At 36.3% G+C, this 26,168-nt stretch overlaps 1 protein-coding gene across 4 annotated transcripts in view; it reads right to left on the reverse strand.

The window, feature by feature from the left end:
* The window catches only part of SEPTIN14 (septin 14), a 215,946-nt gene that overhangs the window by 13,842 nt on the left and 175,936 nt on the right, over window positions 1–26,168 (reverse strand). For 3 of the 4 annotated variants that reach the window (XM_057487180.1, XM_057487179.1, XM_057487181.1), the window contains exons 6-8: window positions 22,223–22,319; window positions 21,015–21,183; window positions 20,007–20,139 (exon numbers count right to left, since the gene is read on the reverse strand). In XM_057487180.1, coding sequence (XP_057343163.1) covers window positions 20,007–20,139; window positions 21,015–21,183; window positions 22,223–22,319 — 399 coding nt within the window. The remainder of the gene's footprint in view (window positions 1–20,006; window positions 20,140–21,014; window positions 21,184–22,222; window positions 22,320–26,168) is intronic. The other variant, XM_057487182.1, reaches the window with a different exon arrangement.

Consider the following 26,168-nt stretch of genomic DNA (forward strand, 5'->3'; position numbering starts at 1 on the left):
GCAAGTGAGAACACAGACACTAGCAGAGATGCTAAGTTGGCCTGTTTATTGATAGAAACTTCAAGCAATATATAGGGGATGCGTTACATAAAATCATCATAAAGCATGTGTCATTAGGTGATTTATGGCATAATCTACTTCTCAGAATGTTTCCCTGCTTTCCCAACCATGAAAGGTCATTATGGTCTTTTCCTCAAGATTTTTCTGTTGCTCCAATCTCAGGTTAAATTTCTACAAGGCACCACAATGTCTTTTGAATGTGTCTTAAAACTTGCTTAACTGGACTCCCACCTAGGCTTGCTGTGGGGGCATGTTTTTTCCATAGTTCCCTGAAACCATTTACAGTAGAATGAGCAGCACTCATTCTGTTGATCTTGACTATAACAATGCATGCTTTAATTTCTATAGTAATGATTCATAAGGGGACTCTACCAAGATTTTTCCACCTGATTTTCTGACCCATACCTCATGATGCTCATCTCTTCCTCCACCTGGGGGCCAAGTTAGCCTGGGAGCTGTACCCTGAATTCACCTGAACTTTCTTCTATTCCCAGTCTAGGGATAATAACCCACCGGCCTGAGGGGAATGTGCAGGGTCACAAGCTGAGTTTTATGATTGCTCTATGGTTCCTAACAGTCCTTTCTCTAGGGGATTTTTCTGATTCATGAGAGCCGTTCAAATCTAGGGGAATAGTCAAAATAAGCAATAGAAGAGATATCAGTAGCTTTCCCTTTGAAGGTCCACTGTGCAGCCTCCATCCATTGGCCTCCTGGGCTATGCCATCAGGCAGGCAGAGTAGGTCAGCTCCTGGCACAGGACCATATGGCTTCACAGGTGAATTCTGCCAAATATTTAAGGAAGAGATGATATCCATCCTTCTTAAAGAATCCCAAAAAACAGAAGAGGAGGGATTACATTCAAACTCATTCTATGAGGCCAGCATCACTCTAATACTAAAACTAGAAAAAGATGTGACAAAGAAGAAATAGACCAATGTCCCTTATAAACATAGATGTAAAAATCCTAAACAAAATATTAGGAAACTGAATTCAAAAATACATTAAAAAATGGACCATTGGAAAAGAATGTGCCATGAGAGGTGAGATAGAAACTTCCTTCCAAAACCATATATAATATGAAAATATAGCAAATACAACTGATCCTAAAAGAGCAATGGGAAAGAAGCCTGTGCCAGACTGCCTACATCTGGGAAAAAGAGCAGACTTCACAGAAAAGGGTAAAATAGCAAAGCCACCATCCAGAAGGACTGAATTCCTTCCCCCATCCCAGCTCACCAGTGGGAGGAAGAGAAATGGAGCACGGAGGGGGTGGAGGCCTAGGACTGCTGAACACACAGCCCTGGAGATCTGCAATGGGAGCATGAACCTACATTACATGGTGCTCTGGACATTAGTGGGGCTGGAAAGCTAAAACAGGCAGAATACTTAGAGAGACTGAGGTTCCAGCTGCTAATGGAGAGCAGGAACCCAAAACGGCCACTCTGGAACAAAAGAAATGAAGGCACTCTGAGAGACTTCCCAACAGTGAAAGGGCTGCTAAAGGGGCAAGGATTGAACAGAGTTTGCTGCTCAGGAGAAAGCAGGTGGACAAAATTGTCCCAGTGCACTCAGCCTAGCAGGTTGGGAACTTTCAGGAGCTTCAGGTGCTCCATGCCCTGGCTGGCAACACAGCTCTAATGCCTCCCATCATGATACATAGCCTGCCACACCTTCACTGTGGCCAGTACAAGTTCACAAACCTGTGCACCTGGCATTGAACCAGGACAGCCAGAGGGTGGTCCTGCTTATGGCAGCTACAAGAGCATAGCATACAGGCTTTTCCTTGCACACACAGCCAACCGGCCCTGGCAGTGGAGGAAGGCACTGCAGCCAGGAAGCAGGAAAGAATTCTTCCTCCTAGCAGGCAAGAGTGCTGCTGGCCTGTGACCCCCACGATTGCTCCAGGGACTCAGCAGCTCAAGGGAATAGAGCTTCTGGGCACTAAAGGGTGCCACCTACAAAATGTAATTACTACAAATATGAAATATCAAAAGAACTTGGTACAGACCAAAAACCCACAAACGCCAGAAAGAGAGCCAAGTGAAACTGAACTCACTATCTTCCTGAAAGAGATGTAAAAAATAAAAATAAAGACCATGCCTATGGAGATACAGAAAAGTATTCAAGACTTCAGGGAGGAATTCAAGAAAGAGATAGAAACTTTGAAAAATACAGTGGAGCATTTAAAAGTAAATTAGATGAAGTAGAGGAGACAGTAAATGAAATAGAAATTTAAGCAAAGGAACACGAAGAAGCTGAGGCACAGAGAGAAAAAAGGATTTCTAGGAATGAAAGACAAGAGAACTGTGACCAATCCAAAGTGAACAACATTCACATTATAGGGGTACCAGAAGAAGAAGAGAGAGAAAGGGGATAGAAAATGTCTTTGAGAAGGTAATTGTTAAGAACTTCCCCAATCTGGGGAAGTAGGTAGTCTCCCAGACCATGGAGGTGCACAGATCTCCCAACACAAGGGAGCCAAGGAAGACAACATGAAGACATATAATAATTAAAATGGTAAAGATCAAGGATAGCAACAGAGCATTAAAAGCAGCCAGAGAGAGAAAAAACATCACATACAAAGGAAAACCCATCAGGATATTATCAGACTCAACAGAAACCTTATAGGCCAGAAGGCAGTGGCATGATATATTTAATACAGTGACACACAAGGACCTCAAACTAAGAATACTCTACCCAGAAAGATTATCATTTAAATTTGAGGAGGGATTGAACAGTTTGTAGATAAGTAAAAGTTGAGAGAATTTAACTCCCTACAAAACTATATTTTGGGGGGCTGCTATAGGTAGAAGAGCTCCTAAGGGTAAATAGCTGCCACCAGAGAAAATAAACCTACACTAAAGGAAGTAGACCAATTAACTAATAAGCAAATGTAAAAATAAATCAACTACCCCCAAAGTCAGTCAAGGGATACACTAAGAGTACAGAATATGACACCTAACATACAAAGACTGGAGGAAGAAGAAAAGAGGGGAAAAAATAAATCTTTAGATTGTGTTTGTAGTAGCATACTAAGGGAGCTAAGTTAGACTGTTAGAAAGTAAAGAAGCTCCCCTTGAAACTTTAATAACCATGAATCTAAAGCCTTCAATGGTAACAAGTATATATCTATCGATAATCAGCCTAAATGTAAATGGTCTGAATGTACCAATCATATGACATAGAGTCACTGAATAGATAAAAAATCATAACCCATGCATATGCAGCTTACAAGAGACTCACTTGAAACCGAAAGACATACACAGACTAAAAGTGAAGAGATGGAAAAAGATATTTTATGCAACTAATAGGGAGAAAAACGCAGGAGTTGCAGTACTTGTATCAGACAAAATAGACTTCAAAACAAAGAAAGTAAGAAGAGACAAAGAAAGGCATTACATAATGATAAAGGGGTCAGTCCAACAAGAGGATATAACCATTATAAATATCTATGCACCCAACGAAGAGTACCTACATATGTGAAACAAATACTAACAGAACTAAACGGGTAAATAGAATGCAATGCATTCATTTAAGGAAACTTCAACACACCACTCAGTTCAAAGGACAGATCAACCAGACATAAAATAAGTAAGGACACAGAGGCATTGAAAAACACATTAGAACAGATGGACCTAACAGACATCTACAGAACACTCCACCCGAAAGCAGCAGAATACATATTCTTCTCAAGTGCACATGGAACATTTACAAGAATAGATCATATACCAGGCCACAAAAAGAGCCTCAGGCCATTCAGAAAGATTGAAATTGCACCAACCATCTTCTCAGACCATAAAGCTGTGAAACTAGAAATAAATTATGAAAAGAAAACAAAAAATTCCACAAACACATGGAGGGTTAACATGCTACTAAATAATCAATAGATCAATGACAAAATAAAAACAGAGATCAAGCAATATATGGAGACAAATGACAACAATAATTCAATACTGCAAAATGTGTGGGACTCAGAGAAGGCCATGCTAAGAGGGAAGTATATTGCAATAGAGGCATAACTCAGGAGTGAAAAACAATCCCAAATAAACAGTCTAAAGTCACAATTAATGAAACTAGAAAAAGAATAAATGAGGCCCAAAGTCAGTATAAGGAGGGATGTAATAAAGACTAGAGCAAAAATAAATAAAATTGAGAAGAATAAAGCAATAGAAATAATAAATGAAAGGAGTGGTGCTTCAAGAAAATAAAACAGATAAACCACTAGCCAGACTTATCAAGAAAAAATGAGAGTCTACTGAATAATCTCAATCAGAAATGAGAAATGAAAAATCAGTACAGACACCACAGAAATACAAAGAATTATTAGAAAATACTATGAAAAATTATATGCTAACAAATTGTATATCCTAGAAGAAATGGATAAATGTCTAGGAAAGTACAACCTTCCAAGGCTGGTGCAGGAAGAAACTGAAAATATGAACAGACCAATTACCAGTAACAAAACTGAATTGGTAATAAAAAAAACTACCTAAGAACAAAACTCCTGGACCAGATGGCTTCACCACTGAATTTTATCAAACATTTAGTGAAGACCTAATTTCCATCCTCCTTAAAGTTTTCCAAAAAGTGGAAGAGGAGGAAATACTTACAACCTCATTCTATGAGTCCAGCATCACTCTAAAACCAAAATCAAAGACACCACAAAAAAAGAAAATTACAGACCAATATCTCAGATGAACATATGATGAAAAATCCTAAACAAAATATGAGCAAGACGAATTAAAAAATACATCAAAAAGATCATCCATCATGATCAGGTGAGATTTGTTCCAGGGATTCAAGGATAGTACAACATTCTAAAATCCACTGGCATTATACACCAAATAAACAAAAAGAGGGACAAAAATCACATGATCATCTCTAGAGATGCACAAAAAGCATTCAACAGAATTCAACATTCATTCATGATAAAAACTCTCAACAAAATGGGTATAGAGGGCAAGTACCTCAAAATAATTGTGGCCAAATATGACAAACCCACAACCAACATCATACATAACAGTGAGAAACTGAAAGCCTTTGCTCTAAGATCTGGAAAAAGACAAGTATGTCCACTCTCTTCACTTTTATTCAACATAGTTCTGGAGGTCCTAGCCATGGCAATCAGACAACACAAAGAAATAAAAGGCATCCAGATTGGCAAGGAAAAAGTTAGCTTGTGTTTGCAGATGACATTATATTGTACATAAAAACCCTAAATAATTCACCAACATACTACTAGATCTAATATCTGAATTCAGCAAAGTTGCAGGATACAAATGTAATACTCAGAAATCTGTTGCATTCCTATACACTAATGATGAACTAGCAGAAAGGAAATCAGGAAAACAATTCCATTCATAAATGCATCAGAAAGAATAAAATACCTAGGAATAAACCTAACCAAGGTATTGAAAGACCTATGCCCTGAAAACCAGAAGACACTCATGAGATTAATTAAAGAACATACAAGTAAGTGGAAATATATCCCATCCTCATGGGTAGGAACAATTAATATTGTCAAAATGACCACCCTGCCTAAAGCAATCCACAGATTTAATGCAATAACTATCAAATTACCAACAGCATGTTTCAAAGAATTGGAACAAATTCTTCTAAACTTCATATGGAACCACCAAAGACCCCGAAGAGACAAAGCAATCCTGAGAAGGAAGAATAAAGTAGGAGGAATTTCACTCCCCAATTTCAAGCTCTACTACAAAATAACAGTAATCAAGAAAATTTGGTACTGGCACAAGAAGAGATCCATAGATCAATGGATTAGAATAGAGGGTCCAGATATAAACGCACACACATATGAGAAATTAATATATGATAGAGGAGCCATGAATATACAATGGAGAAATGACAGCCTTTTCAAGAACTGGTTTTGGCAATACTGGACAGCTTTATGTAAGAGAGTGAAACTAGATTAATGTGTAACCCAACACACAAAGGTAACTTGAAATGGATCAAAGACCTGAATGTAAGTCATGAAACCATAAAACTCTTAGAAGAAAACATAGCCAAAGTCTCTTGATTATAAACATGGGCAACTTTTTCATGAACAGCTCCTTGGGTAAGGGAAACAAAAGCAAAAGTGTGCAAATGGGATTACATGAAACTAAAAAGCTTCTTTACAGCAAAGGACACTTTTTGTTCAGTAGAACAAAAACGCCTCCTACAGTATGGGAGAATATATTCATAAATGGCAAATCTGATAAGGGGTTCTCATCCAAAATATATAAAGAACTCACACACCTCAAAAATCAAAAAGCAAATAACCAGATTAAAAAATTGGCAGAGGATCTGAACAGACACTTCTCCAAAGAAGAAATTCAGATGACCAACAGACACATGAAAAGATGCTCCACATTGCTAATTATGATGGACATGCAAATTAAAACCACAATGAGATATCACCTCACACCAGTTAGGATGGCCAGCATCCAAAAGACAATGACAGCAAATGCTGGCAAGGATGTGGGAAAGGGGAACCCTCCTACACTGCTGGTGGGAATGTAAACGAATTCAACCATTGTGGAAAGCAATATGGAGGTTCCTCAAAAAGTTAAAAATAGAAATACCATTTGACCCAGGAATCCCAATCCTAGGAATTTACATAAAGAAAACAAGATCCCAGATTCAAAAAGACATATGCAAGAGGCTGTTTAAGATGGCAGTGTGAGAAGGACAGCAGAAATCTCCTTCCCAAAACATATGTATTTTTGAAACTACAACAAATACAACTATTCTTAAAAGAGAGACCAGGAGATACAGGATAATAGCCAGGCTACATCTACACCTGCGATAACCCAGCGCCTCATGAAGGGAGTAAGATACAAGCCACGGCCCAGCAGTACCTGAGTGTTCCCCTCACCCCAGCTCCCAGTGGGAGGAGTGGAGTCAGAGTGGGGAGGGAGAGGGTGCCCAGGACTGCTAAATACCCAGCCCTAGACATTCGCACTGGGAGCACAGACACACACTGCATGGCATGCCAGATACAAGAGAAATGGGACAGTAAAACCTGCAAGTGGGTCCCCACAGCCAGTGTCCCTGGGACAAAAGAAAAGCAAGTGCTTTTTGAAAGTCTTAAAGGGACAGGAGCCTCACAGCAGGATGGAAGCATCACAGTGCACCCAGGCCAGAAGCTGGGAATCCTGGGGAACTCTGGGTGCACTAACCCCCAGGGTGGCAGGGCAGCTCTGAGGGCCCTAACAGTGAATACAGCCTCCCGCCCATTCCCCATCCGGTGTGGACCCGCCATAGCAGAGCAGCCACCTGAGGCCGGCCACACCCACAGCAACTGCACAGAGCTCCACAGTGGCCTGGGCAAGAATCAGAGACCCTGTCTGCATGCAAATGCCCAAAACAAGCTTCTAGGGTTTGCTGTTTTCCCAGGAGAGGAAGGCCAGGAGCAAGTGGAAAGGGACTTGGTTCTCCCAGATGACACATGAACCAACTGTCTACAACTACCTCTACCACCATGAAAAGGCAGAAAAATGTGATACAGACCAGACTAACCCAGACATCCTCCCCTGAGAAGGAATGTGAGGAGATAGATTGAACCAATATTCCTGAAAAATAATTCAAAATAAAGGTCATGAACATGCTGAAGGACTTGCAAAGAAATATGCAAGAGCTAATTAGGGAGAATACAAAAATAAAACAATCTCTGGAAGGACTTAAAAGCAGAATGGACGAGATGCAAGAGGCCATTAATGGAATAGAAATCAGAGAACAGGAACACAGAGAAGCTGATGAAGAGAGAGATAAAAGGATCTCCAGGAATCAAAAACTATTAAAAGAAGTGTGTGACTGACCAATCAAAACAGAACAATATATGCATTATAGGGGTACAAGAAGAAGAGAGAAAAAGTGATAGAAAGTGTCTTTGAAGAAATAATTGCTGAAAACTTCCCCAAACTGGGAGAGGAAATAGCCTCTCAGACCATGGAAGCACACAGAACTCCCAACACAAGGGACCCAAAGAGGACAACACCAAGACACATAATAATTAAAATGACAAAGATAAAAAACAAGGACAGAGTACTAAAGGCTGCCAGAGAGATAAAAAAGGTCACCTACAAAGGACAACCCATAAGGTTATCATCAGACTTCTTAATATAAACCTTACAGGCCAGAAGAGAATGGAATGATATATTTAATGCAATGAAACAGAAGGGCCTTGAAACAAGGATACTGTATCCAGCACAATTATCATTTAACTATGAAGGAGAGATTAAAGAATTCCCAGACAAGCAAAAGTTGAGGGAATTTGCCTCCCACAAACCACCTCTACAGGGTATTTTAGAAGGACTGCTCTAGATGGAAGCACTCCTAAGGATAAACAGATGTCACCAGGGAGAATAAAATCAGAGCAAAGAAAGCAGAACACTGAAATACTAACTAAAGGCAGAAAATAAAATCAACTACACACAAAAGCATTCAAAGGAAACAAAAAAGAGCACACACACACACAAACCACCACCAAACATACAAAGAATGGAGGAGGAGGAATAAGAATGGAGAAATATAAAGAATCACCACATTGTGTTTATAATAGCTCAATAAGTGAGTTAAGTTAGACAGTAAGATAGTAAAGAAGCTAACCTTGAACCTTTGGTAACCACAAACCTAAAGCCTGCAATGGCAATAAGTACATATCTTTCAATAATTACCCTAAATGCAAATTGACTGAATGCATCAATCAAAAGACATAGAGTAAAAGAATGGATAAAATACAAGACCCATCTATATGCTGCTTACAAGAAACTCACCTCAAACACAAAGATATTCATAGACTAAAAGTCAAGGGATGGAAAAAGATATTTCATGCAAACAACAGGGAGAAGAAAGCAGGTGTTGCAATACTAGTATCAGACAAAACAGACTTCAAAACAAAGAAAGTAACAAGAGATAAAGAAGGACATTACATAATGATAAAGGGTTCAGTCCAACAAGAGGATATAACCAACAAGAGGATATAAACAAATACTAACAGAACTAAAGGAGGAAATAGAATGCAATGCTTTAGGAGACTTCAACACACCACTCACTCCAAAGGACAGATCCACCAGACAGAAAATAAGTAAGAACACAGAGGCACTGAACAACACACTAGAACAGATGTACCTAAAAGACATCTATGGAAATCTGCACCCAAAAGCAACAGGATACACATTCTTCTCAAGTGCACATGGAACATTCTCCAAAATAGTCCACACAATAGGAAACAAAGAGCGCCTCAGTAAGTTCAAAGAGATTGAAATTCTACCAACCAACTTCTAAGAACACAAAGGTATAAAACCAGAAATAAACTGTACAAAGAAAGCAAAAAGGCTCACAAACAAATGGAGGATTAAAAACATACTCCTAAATAATCAATGGATCAATGAACAAATCAAAATAGAGATCAAGAAATATATGGAAAAAAATAACAACAACACAAAGCCCCAACTTCTGTGGGACGCAGTAAAAGCAGTTTTAAGAGGAAAGTATATAGCATTCAGTGCATATTTAAAGAAGGAAGAACAATCCCAAATGAATAGTCTACAGACACAATTATCAAAATAGTAAAAAGAAGAATAAATGAGGCCTAAAGTCAGCAGAAGGAGGGACATAATAAAGATCAGAGAAGAAAGAAATAAAATTGAGAAGAATAAAACAATACAATAGAAAAAATCAATGAAACCAAAATCTGGTTCTTTGAGAAAATAAACAAATTAGACAAGCCCCTAGCCAGACTTATAAAAAAGAAAAAGAGAATCTACACACATAAACAGAATTGGAAATGAGAAAGGAAAAATGATGATGGACCCCACAGAAATACAAAGAATTATTAGAGAATACTGCAAAAAATTATATGCTAACAAGCTGGAAAACATAGAAGAAATAGACAATTTAATGGAAAAATACAACCTTCCAAGACTGACCAAAGAAGAAACAGAAAATCTAAACAGACCAATAACCAGCAAAGAAATTGAATCAGTAATAAAAAAACCTACCCTAGAGCAAACCTACCGGGCCAGATGTATTTACCACAGAGTTTTATCAGACATACAGAGAAGACATAATACCATTCCCCTTAAAGTTGTCCAAAAAATAGAAGAAGAGGGCATACCTCCAGACTCGTTCTATGAAGCCAGCATCACCCTAATACTGAAACCGGGCAAAGACCCCACCAAAAAAGAAAATTACAGACCAATATCACTGATGAACATACATGCAATATACTCAACAAAATATTAGCAAACCGAATTCAAAAAAACATCAAAAGGATCATACACCATGATCAACTGGGATTCATCTCAGGGATGCAAGGATGGTACAACATTCAAAAATCCATCAACATCATCCACCACATCAACAAAAAGAAGGACAAAAATCACATGATCATCTCCATAGACACTGAAACAGCATTTGACAAATTCAACATCCATTCATGATAAATACTCCCAGCAAAATGGGTATACAGGGCAAGTACCTCAACATAATAAAGGCCATATACAACAAACCCACAGCCAACATCATACTGAACAGTGAGAAGCTGAAAGCATTTCCTCTAAGATTGGGAACAAGACAGGGATGCTCACTCTCCCCACTGTTATTCAACATAGTACTGGAGGTCCTAGCCATGGCAATTAAACAAAACAAAGAAATACGAGGAATCCAGATTGGTAAAGAAGGAGTCAAAGTATCACTATCTGCAGATGACATGACAGTGTGCCTAAGAAACCCTAAACACTCCACTCCAAATCTACTAGAACTGATATCAGAATATAGAAAGCTGCAGGATACAAAATTAATACACAGAAATCTGAGGCTTTCCTATACACTAACAATAAATTAATAGAAAGAAACCAGGAAAACAATTCCATTCACAATTGCATCCAGAAAAATAAAATACCTAGGAATAAACCTAACCAAGGAAGTGAAAGACTATACCCCAAAAACTACAAGACTTTCTTGAGAGAAATTAAAGAGAACATGAACAAATGGAACCCCACCCCATGCTCTTGGCTAGCAAGAATTAATATCGTCAAAATGGCCATCCTGCCCAAAGCAATCTACAGATTTAATGCAATAACTATCAAATTACCAACAGGATTTTTCAAAGAATTGGAACAAATTCTTCTAAAATTCATATGGAACCACCAAAGACCCTGAAGAGACAAAGCAATCCTGAGAAGGAAGAATAAAGTAGGAGGAATTTCACTCCCCAATTTTAAGCTCTACTACAAAGCCACAGTAATCAGGACAATGTGGTACTGGCACAAGAACAGAGCCACAGACCAGTGGAACAGACTAGAGTCTCCAGAAATTGACCCAAACATATATGGTCAATTAATATTTGATAAAGAAGTCATGGACATACAATGGCGAAATGACAGTCTCTTCAACAGATGGTGCTGGCAAAACTGGACAGCTACATGTAGGAGAATGAAACTGGACCATTGTCTAACCCCATATACAAAAGTAAATTCAAAATGGATCAAAGACCTGAATGTAAGTCATGAAAAAATTCAACTCTTGGAAGAAAACATAGGCAAAAACTTCTTAGACATAACATGAGTGACCTCTTCTTGAACATATCTCCCCGTGCAAGGAAAACAACAGCAAAAATGAACAAGTGGGACTATATTAAGCTGGAAAGCTTCTGTACAGCAAAAGACACTATCAATAGAACAAAAAGAAACCTACAGTATGGAAGAATATATTTGTAAATGACAGATACGATAAAGGCCGGACATCCAAAATATATAAAGAGCTCACATACCTCAACAACAACAACAACAAAATAATCCAATTAAAAAATGGGCAGAGGAACTGGAAAGACAGTTCTCCAAAAAAGAAATACAGATGGCCAAAAGACACATGAAAAGATGCTCCACATCACTAATTATCAGAGAAATGCAAATTAAAACTACAATGAGGTATCACCTCACACCAGTAAAGATGGCTGCCATCCAAAAGACAAACAACAACAAATGTTGGCGAGACTGTGGAGAATGGGGAACCCTCCTACACTGCTGGTGGGAATGTAAATTAGTTCAAGCATTGTGGAAAGCAGTATGGAGGTACATCAAAATGCTCAAAACAGACTTACCATTTGACCCAGGAATTGCACTCCTAGGAATTTACCCTAAGAATGCAGCAATCAAGTATGAGAAAGACCAATGCACCCCTACGTTTATCGCAGCACTATTTACAATAGCCAAGAATTGGAAGCAACCTAAATGTCCATCGATAGATGAATGGATAAAGAAGATGTGGTACATATACACAATGGAATACTACTCAGCCATAAGAAAAGGGCAAATCCAATCATTTGCAGCAACATGGATGGAGCTGGAGGGTATTATGCTCAGTGAAACAAGCCAAGCGGAGAAAGAGAAATACCAAATGATTTCACTCATCTGTGGAGTATAAGAACAAAGGAAAAACTGAAGGAACAAAACAGCAGCAGAATCACAGAACTCAAGTATGGACTAACAGGTACCAAAGGGAAAGGGACTGGGGAGGATGGGTGGGTAGGGAGGGATAAGGTGGGGGTGAGAAAAAGAGGGGTATTAAGATTAGCATGCATGGGGTGGTGGGAGAAAGGGGAGGGCTGTACAACACAGAGAAGACAAGTAGTGATTCTACAACATTTTGCTACGCTGATGGACAGTAACTATAAAGGGGTATATAAGGGGACCTGGTATTGTGGAGAGCCTAGGAAACAAAATATTCATCAAGTAAGTGTAGATTAATGATAAAAAAAAAAGCAGTTCCTGTGTGGTGACCTCCAGTGAGTTCTACACAATGATATAAAGGGCATATAAAAGTGTAGGCAAAGGGTCTGTTTGTGTTTATACAGAGGATCAAAGCCTAATTTGGCTACCTCGAAAATAAACTAAGATATGATGTGAAAAAGAACTTCCAACATCAGCATTCTCGGGAAGACTCAGGCCAGAAGATGATCATCAAAAAACCCCAACAAAAATCCACGCACTGCTACAGGTGTAGAAGCACTCATCCCACCAATTCCTGGACTTCCCATGGGAATGAAGAAGGAGACATCTAAGCTGGCCTGTGCATACAATAAAACAACAAATTTGACTGGATCTATACTGTTGGAACTCAACCAAGAATTAGGTGAAGTGCAAATTGTAGCGCTCCAAAATCTTACAACTACAGACTATTCACTGTTAAGAGAACATATGGGTTGTGAACAGTCCCCAGGAAAGGGTTGTTTTAATTTGCCTGATTTCTCTCAGACTGTTCAAGTTCAGTTGGACAATATTCACCGTGTCATAGATAAGTTTTCACAAATGCCTAAGGTGCCAAACTGGTTTTCTTGGCTTCACTGGAGATGGCTGGTAATTACAGGTATGCTTTGGTTACTTAACTGTACTCCTATTACGTTAATGTGTGTGTGCAATTTAATTAGTAGTTTAAAACCTATACATGCTGAAGTTACTGTACAAGAAGCTATGTCAAAGAAATAATCAATCCTCCCATGTTTTCTTACACCTGCTACTTCTATAGCTTTTCTTCCTTCCTAATTACAACACTTAAATAGAATTCATGCCTCATATCGAATTAACCGAGTATCATAAATTTTCCAAGTGGTAAAGACACCTCAAGACAAATGCTGGGCATAGAAGCCACAGGGCATAAATATGCAAAGAAGTAAAAAGCTAACCTTTTCAAACAATATTCTTCTCTCCCACTTACCAACTTTACATTTCCCTGTATGGCCCCCAGAAGATGACGGGTTAGCCAGAGACGGGTAAGATTCCTCAAGGGAGGAACAACCTAAGACATGCACAGTCGCAGGGCGGCCATCAGGTGAGAAATTGGGGATCAACAGAGGTGAGGCATAGAAACTCACCCCCGCTGTTTTGAGAGAAATCTTCTGCAACTGTGGATGTTATATTGCCCTTCTCTAGCTTGGACTAACACAGTCTACAGGCACACACCTGATCATCTACATTTGCTCTCTTACAACACTAAACTATGTTTTCTACCTTTACCTTGCATCTACCTACCACTTCAGCATTTTATTAAAAAAATATATAAAATAATAATAATAAGGGAGAAATGTGGAATTCACATATATATCAAGTATAAAAATCAAACAAATATTCATATTTGACCTGATTGTTTAAAGTTCATAATGTGTGAACAAAACCGAAAGTTTCTGTGATGACTGCCCTTGTACTGTTCACCATGTAGGAACTTATTCACTATGTAAGAATTTGTTCACCATGTAAGAACTTGTTCGTTATGCTTCAGAAGATTGGAGACTGACGAGAATTAGGCTTGGGGTGGATTAATGATTGTGCATTGAGCATTGAGTCCCCTATACAGAATTTTATTGTTGTTAACAACCATTTGATCAATAAATATGAGAGATGCCCTCTCAAAAAAAAAAAATGAACAATGGGACTATATCAAGCTGAAAAGCTTCTGTACAGCAAAGGACACCATCAATAGAACTAAAAGGTATCCTAGAGTATGGAAGAATATATTCATTAATAACAGATCTGATAAAGGGTTGACATCCAAAATATATAAAGAAGTCATGCACCTCAACAAACAAAAGCAAATAATCCAATTAAAAAACAGGCAGAGGTGTTGAACAGTTCTCCAAAGAAGAAATTCAAATGGCCAACAGACACATGAAAATATGCTCCACATAGCTAGTCATCAGAGAAATGCACATTAAAACCACAATGAGATATCACCTCACACCAGTAAGGATTGCCACCATCCAAAGGACAAACAACAACACATGTTGGCAAGGTTGTAGAGAAAGGGGAACCCTCCTACACTGCTGGTAGGAATGTAAATTAGTTCAACCTTTATGGAAAGCAGTATGGAGGTTCCTCAAAATTCTCAAAATAGAAATACCATTTGACCCAGGAATCCCACTTATAGGAATTTATGCTAAGAATGCAGCAGCCCAATTTGAAAAAGAGAGATGCACCCCTATGTTTATCACAGCACTATTTACAATAGCCAAGAAATGGAAGCATCCTAAGTGTCCATCAGTAGATGAATAGATAAAGAAGATTGGTACATGTATACAATGGAATATTATTCAACGATAAGAAGAAAACAAATCCTACCACTTGCAACAACATGGATGGAGATATAGGGTATTATTCTCAGTAAAATAAGCCAGGCAGAGAAAGACAATTACCAAAAGATTTCACTCATATGTGGTATATAAGAACAAAGGAAAAACTGAAGGAACAAAACAGCAGCAGAAACACAGAACCCAAGAAAGGACTAACATTTACCATAGGGAAAGGGCTTGGGGAGGATGGGTGGGAAAGGAGGGAGAAGGGGGAGGAAGAAGAAATGAGGCCTTATGATTAGCATCTGTAATGTGTGGGGGGGCATGGGGAGGGCTGTGCAACACAGAGAAGACCAATAGTGATTTTACAGGTTCTTACTACTCTTTTTTACAGTGACTAATGAAGTATGTGGGGATGGGAGGGGTGGAGGATTTGGTGAAAGGGGGAGTCTAGTAAACGTAATGTTGTTCCTCATGTAATTATAGATTAATGATACAAAAAAAGTAAAAAAAATAGCCCATACTAAGCCACAAAAAGGAATGAAATTCTGATACACGTTAAAATGTGGATGAACCTTGAACGCACTGTGCTACATGAAATAAATCGTTCTCAAAGGACAAATATGGTATGATTCCACTTAGATGCCATATGCAGGTTACTAGAGCAGTGAGAATCCTAGAGACCAGAAGCAAATTAGTGGTTAAGAGGGGCTGGGAGAGGGAAAGTGGAGAGTTACCGTTTAATGACTACAAAGGCTCTGTTTGTGTTGATAAGACAGTTTTGGATATGGTAGTGATGGGTGTACAACATTGTGAATGTACTTGATGCCACTGAACTGTACACTTAAAAATGGGCTAAAATGGAAAAAAAAGACTTTTGCACCCCTGTATTTATATCAAAACTATTTACAATAGCCAAGATATGGAAGCAATCAGTAGATGAATGGATAAAGAAGGTGTGGTACATATACACAATGAAATATTATTCAGTCATAAGAAGAAAACAAATCCTATCATTTGCAATATAATCGATGGAGCTAGAGGGTGTTATGCTCAGTGAAATAAGCCAGGCAGAGAAAGACGAGTACCAAATGATTTCACTCATCTGTGGAGTATATCAACAAAGCAAAAGCTGAAGGAACAGAAGAGCAGCAGATTCATGGAACCCAAGAGTGGACTAGCGGTTACCAAAGGGAAAAGGGTTAGGGAGGGTCGGTGGAAAGTTAGGGAAAAGGGGATTAAGGGGTATTCTGGTTAGCACACATAATATAGTGTGGGCACAGGCAAGGCAGTATAGCATAGAGAAGACAAGAAGTGACTCTATAACATCTTACTTTGCTGATGGACAGTGACTGTAATGGGGTATGTGGTGGAGACTTGATAATAGGGGGGAATGTAGTAACCACAATGTTGCTCATGTGAAACATTCATAAGATTGTATATCAATGATACCTTAATAAAAAAAATTCTTCCTTGAAAGTGCAAAAAAAAACCTAAAGAGCACTCTTTAATGTGTAAAGAACTATAAATCAATGAGAGAAAAACTAAGAAACATTATAAACAGGCAACTCTGTGAAAAAATACAAGTAGGAAATTCAAATATGTAAAGACTGAACTCTATAGTACTGGGATATATAGAAACTTACCAGTTTTTAATTATTTGAGAAACTTAAATATGTAATTTAAGTCTAACTAATCCATTTTCTAGGTATGCTTAGAAAGTTTACTTTGCCTCTGTGAGCCACCACTTTCCTGATCAGCTATTCAGAATGTTACTTACTTACCATGTTTTAAATAACTGGTATTCATACTCTGAGAAAACCCAGGTGGGCCTGTTTCTCTGTCACCTTGTCATCTGTGGGTACCTTTACATTCCTTGTTATTTTATTTATATCAGAAATTCATTTGCTTTTTTCTACAGGCATTATAAACCCTATTAAGAACCTTTGCTGCTCATCATTTCCACAATCAATTTTAGGCTGTGGTGGTTCTTCCTGAGGGGACATATTCTTGAAAAATGAGGAAAGAGTGATCTCCAGAGAGCAAAAATGAAGATGCAAAGATAAATACCATAACTAATGGGAATGAGGTAGGGGAGAAATAGAGAATTTAAATGTTTGATTTAGTTTCTGGTCATTCCTACTCTGGGTTTAAGTCCTTATGAGATTCAGCTGTTTCCTGTTCTTGGCTGCTGTAAGATACACTTTAATACTTCTAAAACTTTACCTTTATACCTAAGGTAGTGGAATTCCTGTTCCTTATAGTTCATTTGCTCTGACTGAGATATCTGGTACACAGACCTAGTTACTACCTTGTTTCTATGGAAAAGGAAGTTCAAGTTCATATTTTCCTACTAAAACTAAATTTCTTAAGTTGAAACCATACGTACTTGAGAGCAAGATATTTATAACTGCAAATATATTCCTTTCTCAAATATTTATAATGTGAATATATTCCTTCATCACCAAATATATTGGTGGCAAAAAAAATCAAAACTATATTATATTCTTTTTACATTTCATTAGAAACCAAGTGCAATTCATTGAAAAGGGAATCCACATAATTCACTGACTAAAAGTTCTTTAATTAATCAAGGCTTGCATTAACCAACATTTATGTGCTTATTTATAAAAGTGAAGAAATTTTTCTAGTACAGTATTAGTGTTAGAAAGTAACGACTCTTCACAGAAGTCAAAGTTTCAATTTGTTACAAATCAAACTTTATGCATGAAAATTCACATAAATAAAAGTAAATAGATTTTACAAAATTATTTTAGGGATTATTTAAAAACCAAATTCTCCTCCAACGACTTCTACACAAGGGTATAAAGGGCATATAAAAGTGTAGGCAAAGGGTCTGTTTGTGTTTATACAGAGGATCAAAGCTTAATTGGGCTACCCTGAAAATGAACTAAGATACGATATGAAAGAGAACTTCCAACATCAGCACTCTCTGGAAGACTCATGCCAGAAGATGATCATCAAAAAACCCCAACAAAGATCCATGCACAGCTACAGCTGTAGATGCACTCATCCCACCAGTTCCTGGACTTGCCATGGGAATGAAGAAGGAGATATCTAAGCTGGCCTGTGCATACAGTAAAACAACAAATTTGACTGGATCTATATTGTTGGAACTCAACCAAGAATTTGGAGAAGTGCAAATTGTAGCGCTCCAAAGTCTTACAACTATAAACTATTTACTATTAAAAGAACATATGGCATGTGAACAGTCCCCAGGAATGGGTTGTTTTAATTTGTCTGATTTCTCTCAGACTGTTCAAGCTCAGTTGGACAATATCCACCACATCATAGATAAGTTTTCACAAATGCCTAGGGTGCCTAACTGGTTTTCTTGGTTTCAGTGTAGATGGCTGGTAATTACAGATATGCTTTGGTTATGTAACTATACTCCTATTATGTTAATGTGTGTGCACAATTTAATTAGTAGTTTAAACCCTATACATGCTGAAGTTACTCTACAAGAAGATATATCAAAGAAATAATCAATCTTCCCATGTTTTCTTCCGCCTGCTACTTCTATAGCTTTTCTTCTTCCTTCCTAATTACAACCCTTAAATAGAATTCGTGCCTCATATCAAATTTACCGAGTATCATAATTCTTCCAAGTGGTAAAGATACCTCAAGACAAATGCTGGGCATAGAAGCCACAAGGCATAAATATGCAAAGAAGTAAAAAGCTAACCTTTTCAAACAATAAGGCTTCTCTCTCACTTACCAACTTTACATTTCCCTGTATGGCCCTGGAAGATGACTGGTTAGCCAGAGACGGGTAAGATTCCTCATGGGAGGAACAACCTAAGACAGGCACAGTCGCAGGGGGGCCATCAGGTGAGAAATTGGGGATCTACAGAGGTGAGGATGAGAACCTCACCCCCCCGTTCTGAGAGAAATCTTCTGCATACGTGGATGTTTTACTGCCCTTGTCTAGCTTGGATTAACACATAGTCTACAGGCACACACCTGATCATCTACATTTGCTCTCTTACAACACTAAACTATGTTTTCTACCTTTATCTTGTATCTACCTACCACTTCAGCATTTTATTAAAAATAATAATAATAAAGAGAGAAATGTGGTATCCACATATAAATCAAGTATAAAAACCAAATGAGTATTCATATTTTAACTGACTGTTTATAGTCATAATGCATGAGCAAAACCGAAAGTTTCTGTGATGACTGCCCTTGTACTGTTCACTATGTAACTTATTCATTATGTAAGAATTTGTTCTACGTGTAAAAACTTGTTTGTTATGCCTCAGAAGATTGGAGACTGACAAAAATTAGGCTTGGGGTGGATTAATGATTGTGCATTGAGCACTGACTCCCCTATACAGAATTTTATTGTCGTTAACAACCATTTGATCAATAAATATGAGAGATGCCCTCACAAAAAAAAAAAAAAGGACAGACTTCCAATGGTAAAATAAATAAGTAACCGGGATGTAATGTATAGCATAAGGAATATAGTCAAGATATTGTAACAGCTTGGTAGGGTGATAGCTGGAACCTAGAATTATGTATATAAATGTTCTACCACTGTGTTGTACACTTGAAACTAGTGTAATGTAATACTGTGTGTCTACTACCCTTCAATAAAAAATAATTATTAAAAAAAAAACCAAAAAAAAAAAAACACAAATTCTCCACATGCTGTAGAAAAAATAAAATTACAGAGTATAATGTTTAAAGTCTGTTTCCAAAACCTATAAGGTAAATAGCTATTTTTAGAATAGCAAATATCTTCCAAAAACATCAACTCAACTCTTGAGATTAAAACCCCCAAATTAATAACTTCTAATAAATTCCTATAACAAATGAATACAAATTATATCAGATTAGCAATACTTGCCTCTTTTTCAGCTTCTTTAAATGTTGTTTCTTTCTCCTTTACTCGCTGCATAAATTTCTGTTTCAACTCTTCTTCTTCCTTCTGACATTGATCATAGAACTCCCATCTTTTGGCTTCACAGATCTCTTGAAAACTTAAATTTTTATTATTCTCATATTAAAATGCCAATATAAATAAACGTATAAAATATATGTTGTATGTTAAGTCCCACATAAAGACACTTACCAATATTCTCTCATGTATAGAAATGGACATTCCTTTATCACAAAATGTTAAAAAGTGAAGTTCAATATTGGGTATGAGTTTATACAGAGTATGTATAAAGATACTAGAATTTTGAAATGCTTATAGTGGTGATTTCTTGTTCCTGTCACTTTTCAATATTTCACACTTCTTCACATCTTTTAACAGTGAAATTTGGGGAATCCTCTAATTCATAAGACTCTCAAAATATTTAAAATAAAGCCAGAAAAATTTCAAACTATGATTCATTTAAGATAGCAAGTTCAATTTTGGTTGTCTTCAAAGTACCATAACATATATAACTGGGGTATACTATACTCTCATACTGTTGTAGCCTAAATCCTATTCCTCTTCAGTATAGCTAAATACACCACTGGCTCTCAAACTGTTTTCACTTGCCTTCCATGACATTACACTTTTGTTTTTCCTCCTTCCCTCAATGTCCTTTACAACCTTTGTAAATCATTGCCAATCTCCTTCCTGAACTTCTGTTTCATATAAAATGTAAAAATGAGCAAAATAATGTTTTTCTTTTGGATATGCATTTCACCCTAAACATAAATTAGATACTCATATATCAGCATATAAATGAACCCTTGTATTATGTTGTTCTACTAAGTCTTTCTATCTGTCTGAGGATGATTTATAGAAATTCAAGATGGCCCAGCATGTGAGAAGCATAGTTATTCTTGTTTCCAAATGAGGTGCAGTTGTAGGAGATACCCAAATCATCCTTTAGCTTATTCTAGCAATATCTTAACTCACCTAACTGTCTGGTTATCTGAGGCCACATCGGTAAAGCCCATTTCCTGCAGTCTGTAGCACCTGTAACATTCATAATGCTGAATATGGGTTTGTTCTTTCAGGTCTTCCATATTTGTATAAAGAAGCACATCCCGGAGCTTAACAAAGTCACAGTGATTTTCATTTTCCACTAGGCAGAAATACAATAAAGCCACAATACTCATTATCAATCTCTGGCACACAATGAGCATGCTTGAATGAATACATGCATGAAAAACACATTTAAAATAACAGCTAAGAGATAATTCTGATTAATAGCTATAATTCTTTGAAGCATATAACTATGGTTATGTGGTACACATCAATTAAAGGCAGTTTATTTATAGATAGGAAATTTGCTTTAAAATGATTAGCCAAAGAATATATAGAAAACAGTGAAATAACATGTTATATTATATTATATTACTAATGGTGTAGTTTCTCATTAATAATTGCTAGTATTTTACAAACAATCTTCCAGGTATTTAAGAGTGCTAAAAAAGAATGTATTATAATTCTACTACAGTAATTTCATTAAACTAAACCCTGATAACACAAAGGCCTATACTTTAGTTATTAAAATCTGTTTATGTACCACATTTATGAGACTGAATTAGTCAATATTCAAAAATCAACCAATAAATTCACAAGGCTCTCTTCTATATCTGTCATAACCAGAAGATCGTTTATAATGTTATGTATTGTTTATTATATAGTAATTAAATGTAATGCCCACAAAACATGCTTTTAAGTACTTTTCATAAATTAAAATGTTTCTAATATATCAAGAAAGCAAAAAATTTTGGAAACTAGTGAAGGTAGAGGCAGCCCAATTCCCAATAATTACTATCAAAAGTATAAGAACCAGAAGTATATGACTGCCTATTACAATATTCCAACTCATCATGATTCTAGGTAACAAATATAAATATCCAGGTATAATTTATGCAAATATAAATATTGGCTCAAGTTAAAATATTTTGAGACTATGACATTATATTTATTTTTATATAGATCCATATAAAATTAGATAAATAACATTAGATTACATGAAAATTATACAAATATAATCTTAAAGTCTCAATATATCATTTTAACCAAAGCCAATATTGGTTAACTCTTGCTAAACAATGAAATTATCAATTATTATAATCATTCCAGACCAAGTCTGTTTGCTTTCATATATTTACCTTGTAAAACTCCCCAAGGATACTGACGACCTCTGACCAACCTTTTTCCAACTTTCACCTCATCCATACTCCCAACTACAGCAAAAGGTAACTGTTCCTAGAAAGTAAGAAAAATTTAAATTATGTTCTATTATACCAATATGGCTATCCTTTTACTCTTATTCCTGTTGTGAAAAATAACAGAAGCAAGGACATCATGTTCATAATTAAAACAAAGGATCTGCCCTGCTTCATATTTTATTAGTTGGAAGTAAATATGTGCAAATTGATTTCTGCAGGCATTAGTGTCACACCATGCACACAATTGAAAAATGTCTACTGAGTAGAACCTAAAGCAAGGCAGTCTTCCATGGGGATACAAAGAAAAAAGACTTTTAGCAGACCTATCATTTTTCTCACATTCTTTACCCTGAAACACAAAGATGTTGAGGAAATGATATTCAAATCAGTTTTAACTCTGGTATACAAATTAAAAGAAAAAATATGAAAAATAACTACAACAATCAGTTAATAGATATATAATATAAATGTGTTAATAAATAGCACTGTGTATGTTTAATGAATTCTAAATATAAATAAAGGTTCATTCTGGGCAGTGAGTGGCAAATTTGAAAAGTGAGGTGTAATTAAAGGGAGATATGGAAAGGTGGTAAGTAAAGTAGGAAGAGAAATTGTATGTAAGATGTTTTGAACAGGAAATAGAGGAAGAAATATTTAAGATAGATTCATGATCTGTTGGAAGTTAAATAGATTGTATATCTGAATAGAAGGGTAGATACACAGGAAATATCTAAAGTAAAAGTTAATAAGTATCATGTTAAATATTTAACAATAGTATGTAATCTATTAATTAGCTTTGATAAAATAATCCCTATAAGTTCCCAGAGGTAAAATTAGGTAGAAGAAACCAAATTCTTAGACAAGATCTACAGAAAATATAACACAGAATAAATAAAAATTTTACATTATTCAGCTTTGAACTCAGAAATATTCCCTATTTAGTTCATGATACTTAAAACAAATTGGGTATGAAAAATAAGAAAAGAGAAATGGAAGAAATGAAACAAACATCTATCAGCCACTTTACAATGTGTCAGCCACTTCACAATGATTCTGGCATTTTTACCTCACAAGAAGTATCAATAGAGGTATCAGTGATCCCACAGTGTAGGTAAGTGTACAATCTCAAGGAAGATAGGAAATGTACAGGATCGTGTGGATTTTAAGTAGAGAAGTGAGAACTGAAATCTATGTTTCTCTAACATCAAAGCTTATCCAATGTTGTATATATTAGCATGAAACTTATATAACATGGAAAAAAGAACTTAGTCATTCTGTGTTTCCCTGATACCAAAACATCAAACAGATAGTACAGCATTTCATATTTGGTCCCCAACTGCATGTGCCTGAAATTAAGTATGGCTTAAGCTCCCTCTACCTTCAAGCCCCATTTGAGTAACAATGGCTCTACCTTAGGTGAAGCACATGGAGCAGACTGGGGCCCTGATTATCCTCACCCCAGGTGTGAAACCATGGCTAGTGAGGCAAGCCACAGAAACTCAGGCTGTTGCCCATCTCCCTTGAGCACTCAGTTATTACAGCGGGCTGACACTCAGGAAAAAACTTGCCAATGTCCCCACTTCCAACTCTAGAAATCTTCTCCAGAGATTTTTCCTCAAGGAGAGAGAAGCAGGCCATAAAACAGAGAGCATCTAATTTCCTCCCCAAAAGAGGTGACTTGATTTGCAATACAGGAGAAAGACAAACCTAAGGGCAATCTGAAAAACAGAGAAGTTGACCTCTCGTTTCTTTTCTGGCGTGTAAGGCGGTTGGAATATTACACACCTATTCAACACCAAGAAAAAGGCTTAGAAACTGAAATCAATAGCAGAAAGAAAAATGGAAAATCCAGAAATATGTGGACATTAAATAACACACTCACAAACAACTAATGGGTGGAAGAAGAAATCACAGAAGAAGTTACAATATATCTCTATAGAGAAAAAGGGTAACAAAACTTTTATGTCTCTATAGAGAAAAAGGGTAACAGCAAAGCACTACTACAAGGGCAGTTTATAGCTATGAACACTTTAAAAAGAAAGACCTTAAATCAACAACCTCAAGGAACTAGAGAAAAACAAAATGCAAAACTTGCACAAAAAGGAAATTATAAGTAGAGTAGTGATACATAAAATAGAGAATAGAAACAGTAGAAAGTTGATAAAGATAAGTTGTTTTAGATAAGATAAACAAAATTGATCAACTGACAGATTAAGAAAAAAGGAAAATAGACTCAAATAAAATATGAAATGAAAAGGACATTAAAATGTCACAGAAATAAAAAGGATTACAAACCCAAGAAAAATGTTACAAACAATGTGGATAGTCTACAAGAAACGGATAAATTTCTAGACACACAGTGTACCAAGACAAAATTGTGAAGAAATAGAAAAAGTGAACAAACCTATCACTAGTTAGGAGATTGAAGAATTAATCAAAACATCACAAAGTAAAGACCAGGAAAGATGGCTTCACTGGAGAATTGTATCAAACATTCACAGAGGAATTATAACAGAGTCTATAATCCTCCTGTACTCTTGCAGAAAACATCAAAGAGGAAGAAACAATCCCAAGCTCATTCTATTAAATTAATGCCAAAGCCAAAGTCAATAAAGGAAAAAAAAGCTATAGAGAAAAATCCATGATGAATATTGATGCAGAAAATGTAAATAAGTACTAGGAAACTGAATTAAACAACATATTAAATGATTATACACAATGACCAAGAAGGATTTATCCTGGAATGCAATAATGCTTTATTATATGAAAAATCAATTAATGTAATACACCATGTTGATAGAATGAAGAACAGAAACTATGATCATCTCAATTGATACTTAACAACATGATAAAAGTCAACACATAATAAAAACACTCAACAATCTAGGAATATAAGGCAACTACTTCAACATAACAAACATCATTTATGCAAATTCCACAATGAAAATTTTGAAAATTCAAAAATGAAAACCTGAAAGCTTTCTAATATCCAAGATAAGGCAATGATGCCCATTCTCATCTCTTCTATTCAACTAGCCAGAGCAGTTAGACAAAACAATGAAAAAAGAAATAAAACACACCCAAATCAGAAAGAAATAAGTAAAATTGTCTCTGTTTATGGATGACATGATTTTTATATGTATTTAATTTTTTGAGATATATACAATAAAATGCACAAATCTTGATGTGTATAGCTCAATGCATTTTGCCATGCATATACATTCTTGTAAGCATCACCAAGATCAAGATATTAAACATTTTCACTAATTTTTCCCTTTCACCTATTTTACCCATTCTCCTCCTCTATAAGAACTACATGTATTAAACACATGGAATATATTTAAATTGAGATAAAATTGATGTATAATATATTAGTTTCAGGTATACAGCATAATGATTTGGTATTTGTATGTGTTGTGAAATAGCAGAGACAGTCTGTTTAACATCTATCACCTCACATACTTGTTTTTTCTTGAGATGAGATATTTTAAGATCTCTCTTTTAACTTTCAAATATACCAGTGTTATTAACTATAGTCAACATGCCATACATTACATCCCCAGGACTTATCGATTTTATAACTAGAAGTTTATAATTTTAACTAACTCCATCCATTTTTTTCATGATAAATCATTTAATAACTGATAGCCACTAGCAGACATGTAATAAAGGAATAAGTAACTACGTTTTTGTGTATGTAGAAGAATCAATTATATGTCTCCTTAGAAACATTTTATCTGTTGATAAGAATAAATACAGAAATGCTTCTATAACTAAATCACAATCATTTAACAACGAATTTTAATATGTATTTTCTAGAATTAATATAGTTTGGTAAATTTAAATATCCTACAAAATATAAACAGGCACATAAAGACAGGGAACA

Source organism: Manis pentadactyla, chromosome 10 (assembly GCF_030020395.1).
Source record: "Manis pentadactyla isolate mManPen7 chromosome 10, mManPen7.hap1, whole genome shotgun sequence".
Lineage (NCBI taxonomy): Eukaryota > Metazoa > Chordata > Mammalia > Pholidota > Manidae > Manis > Manis pentadactyla.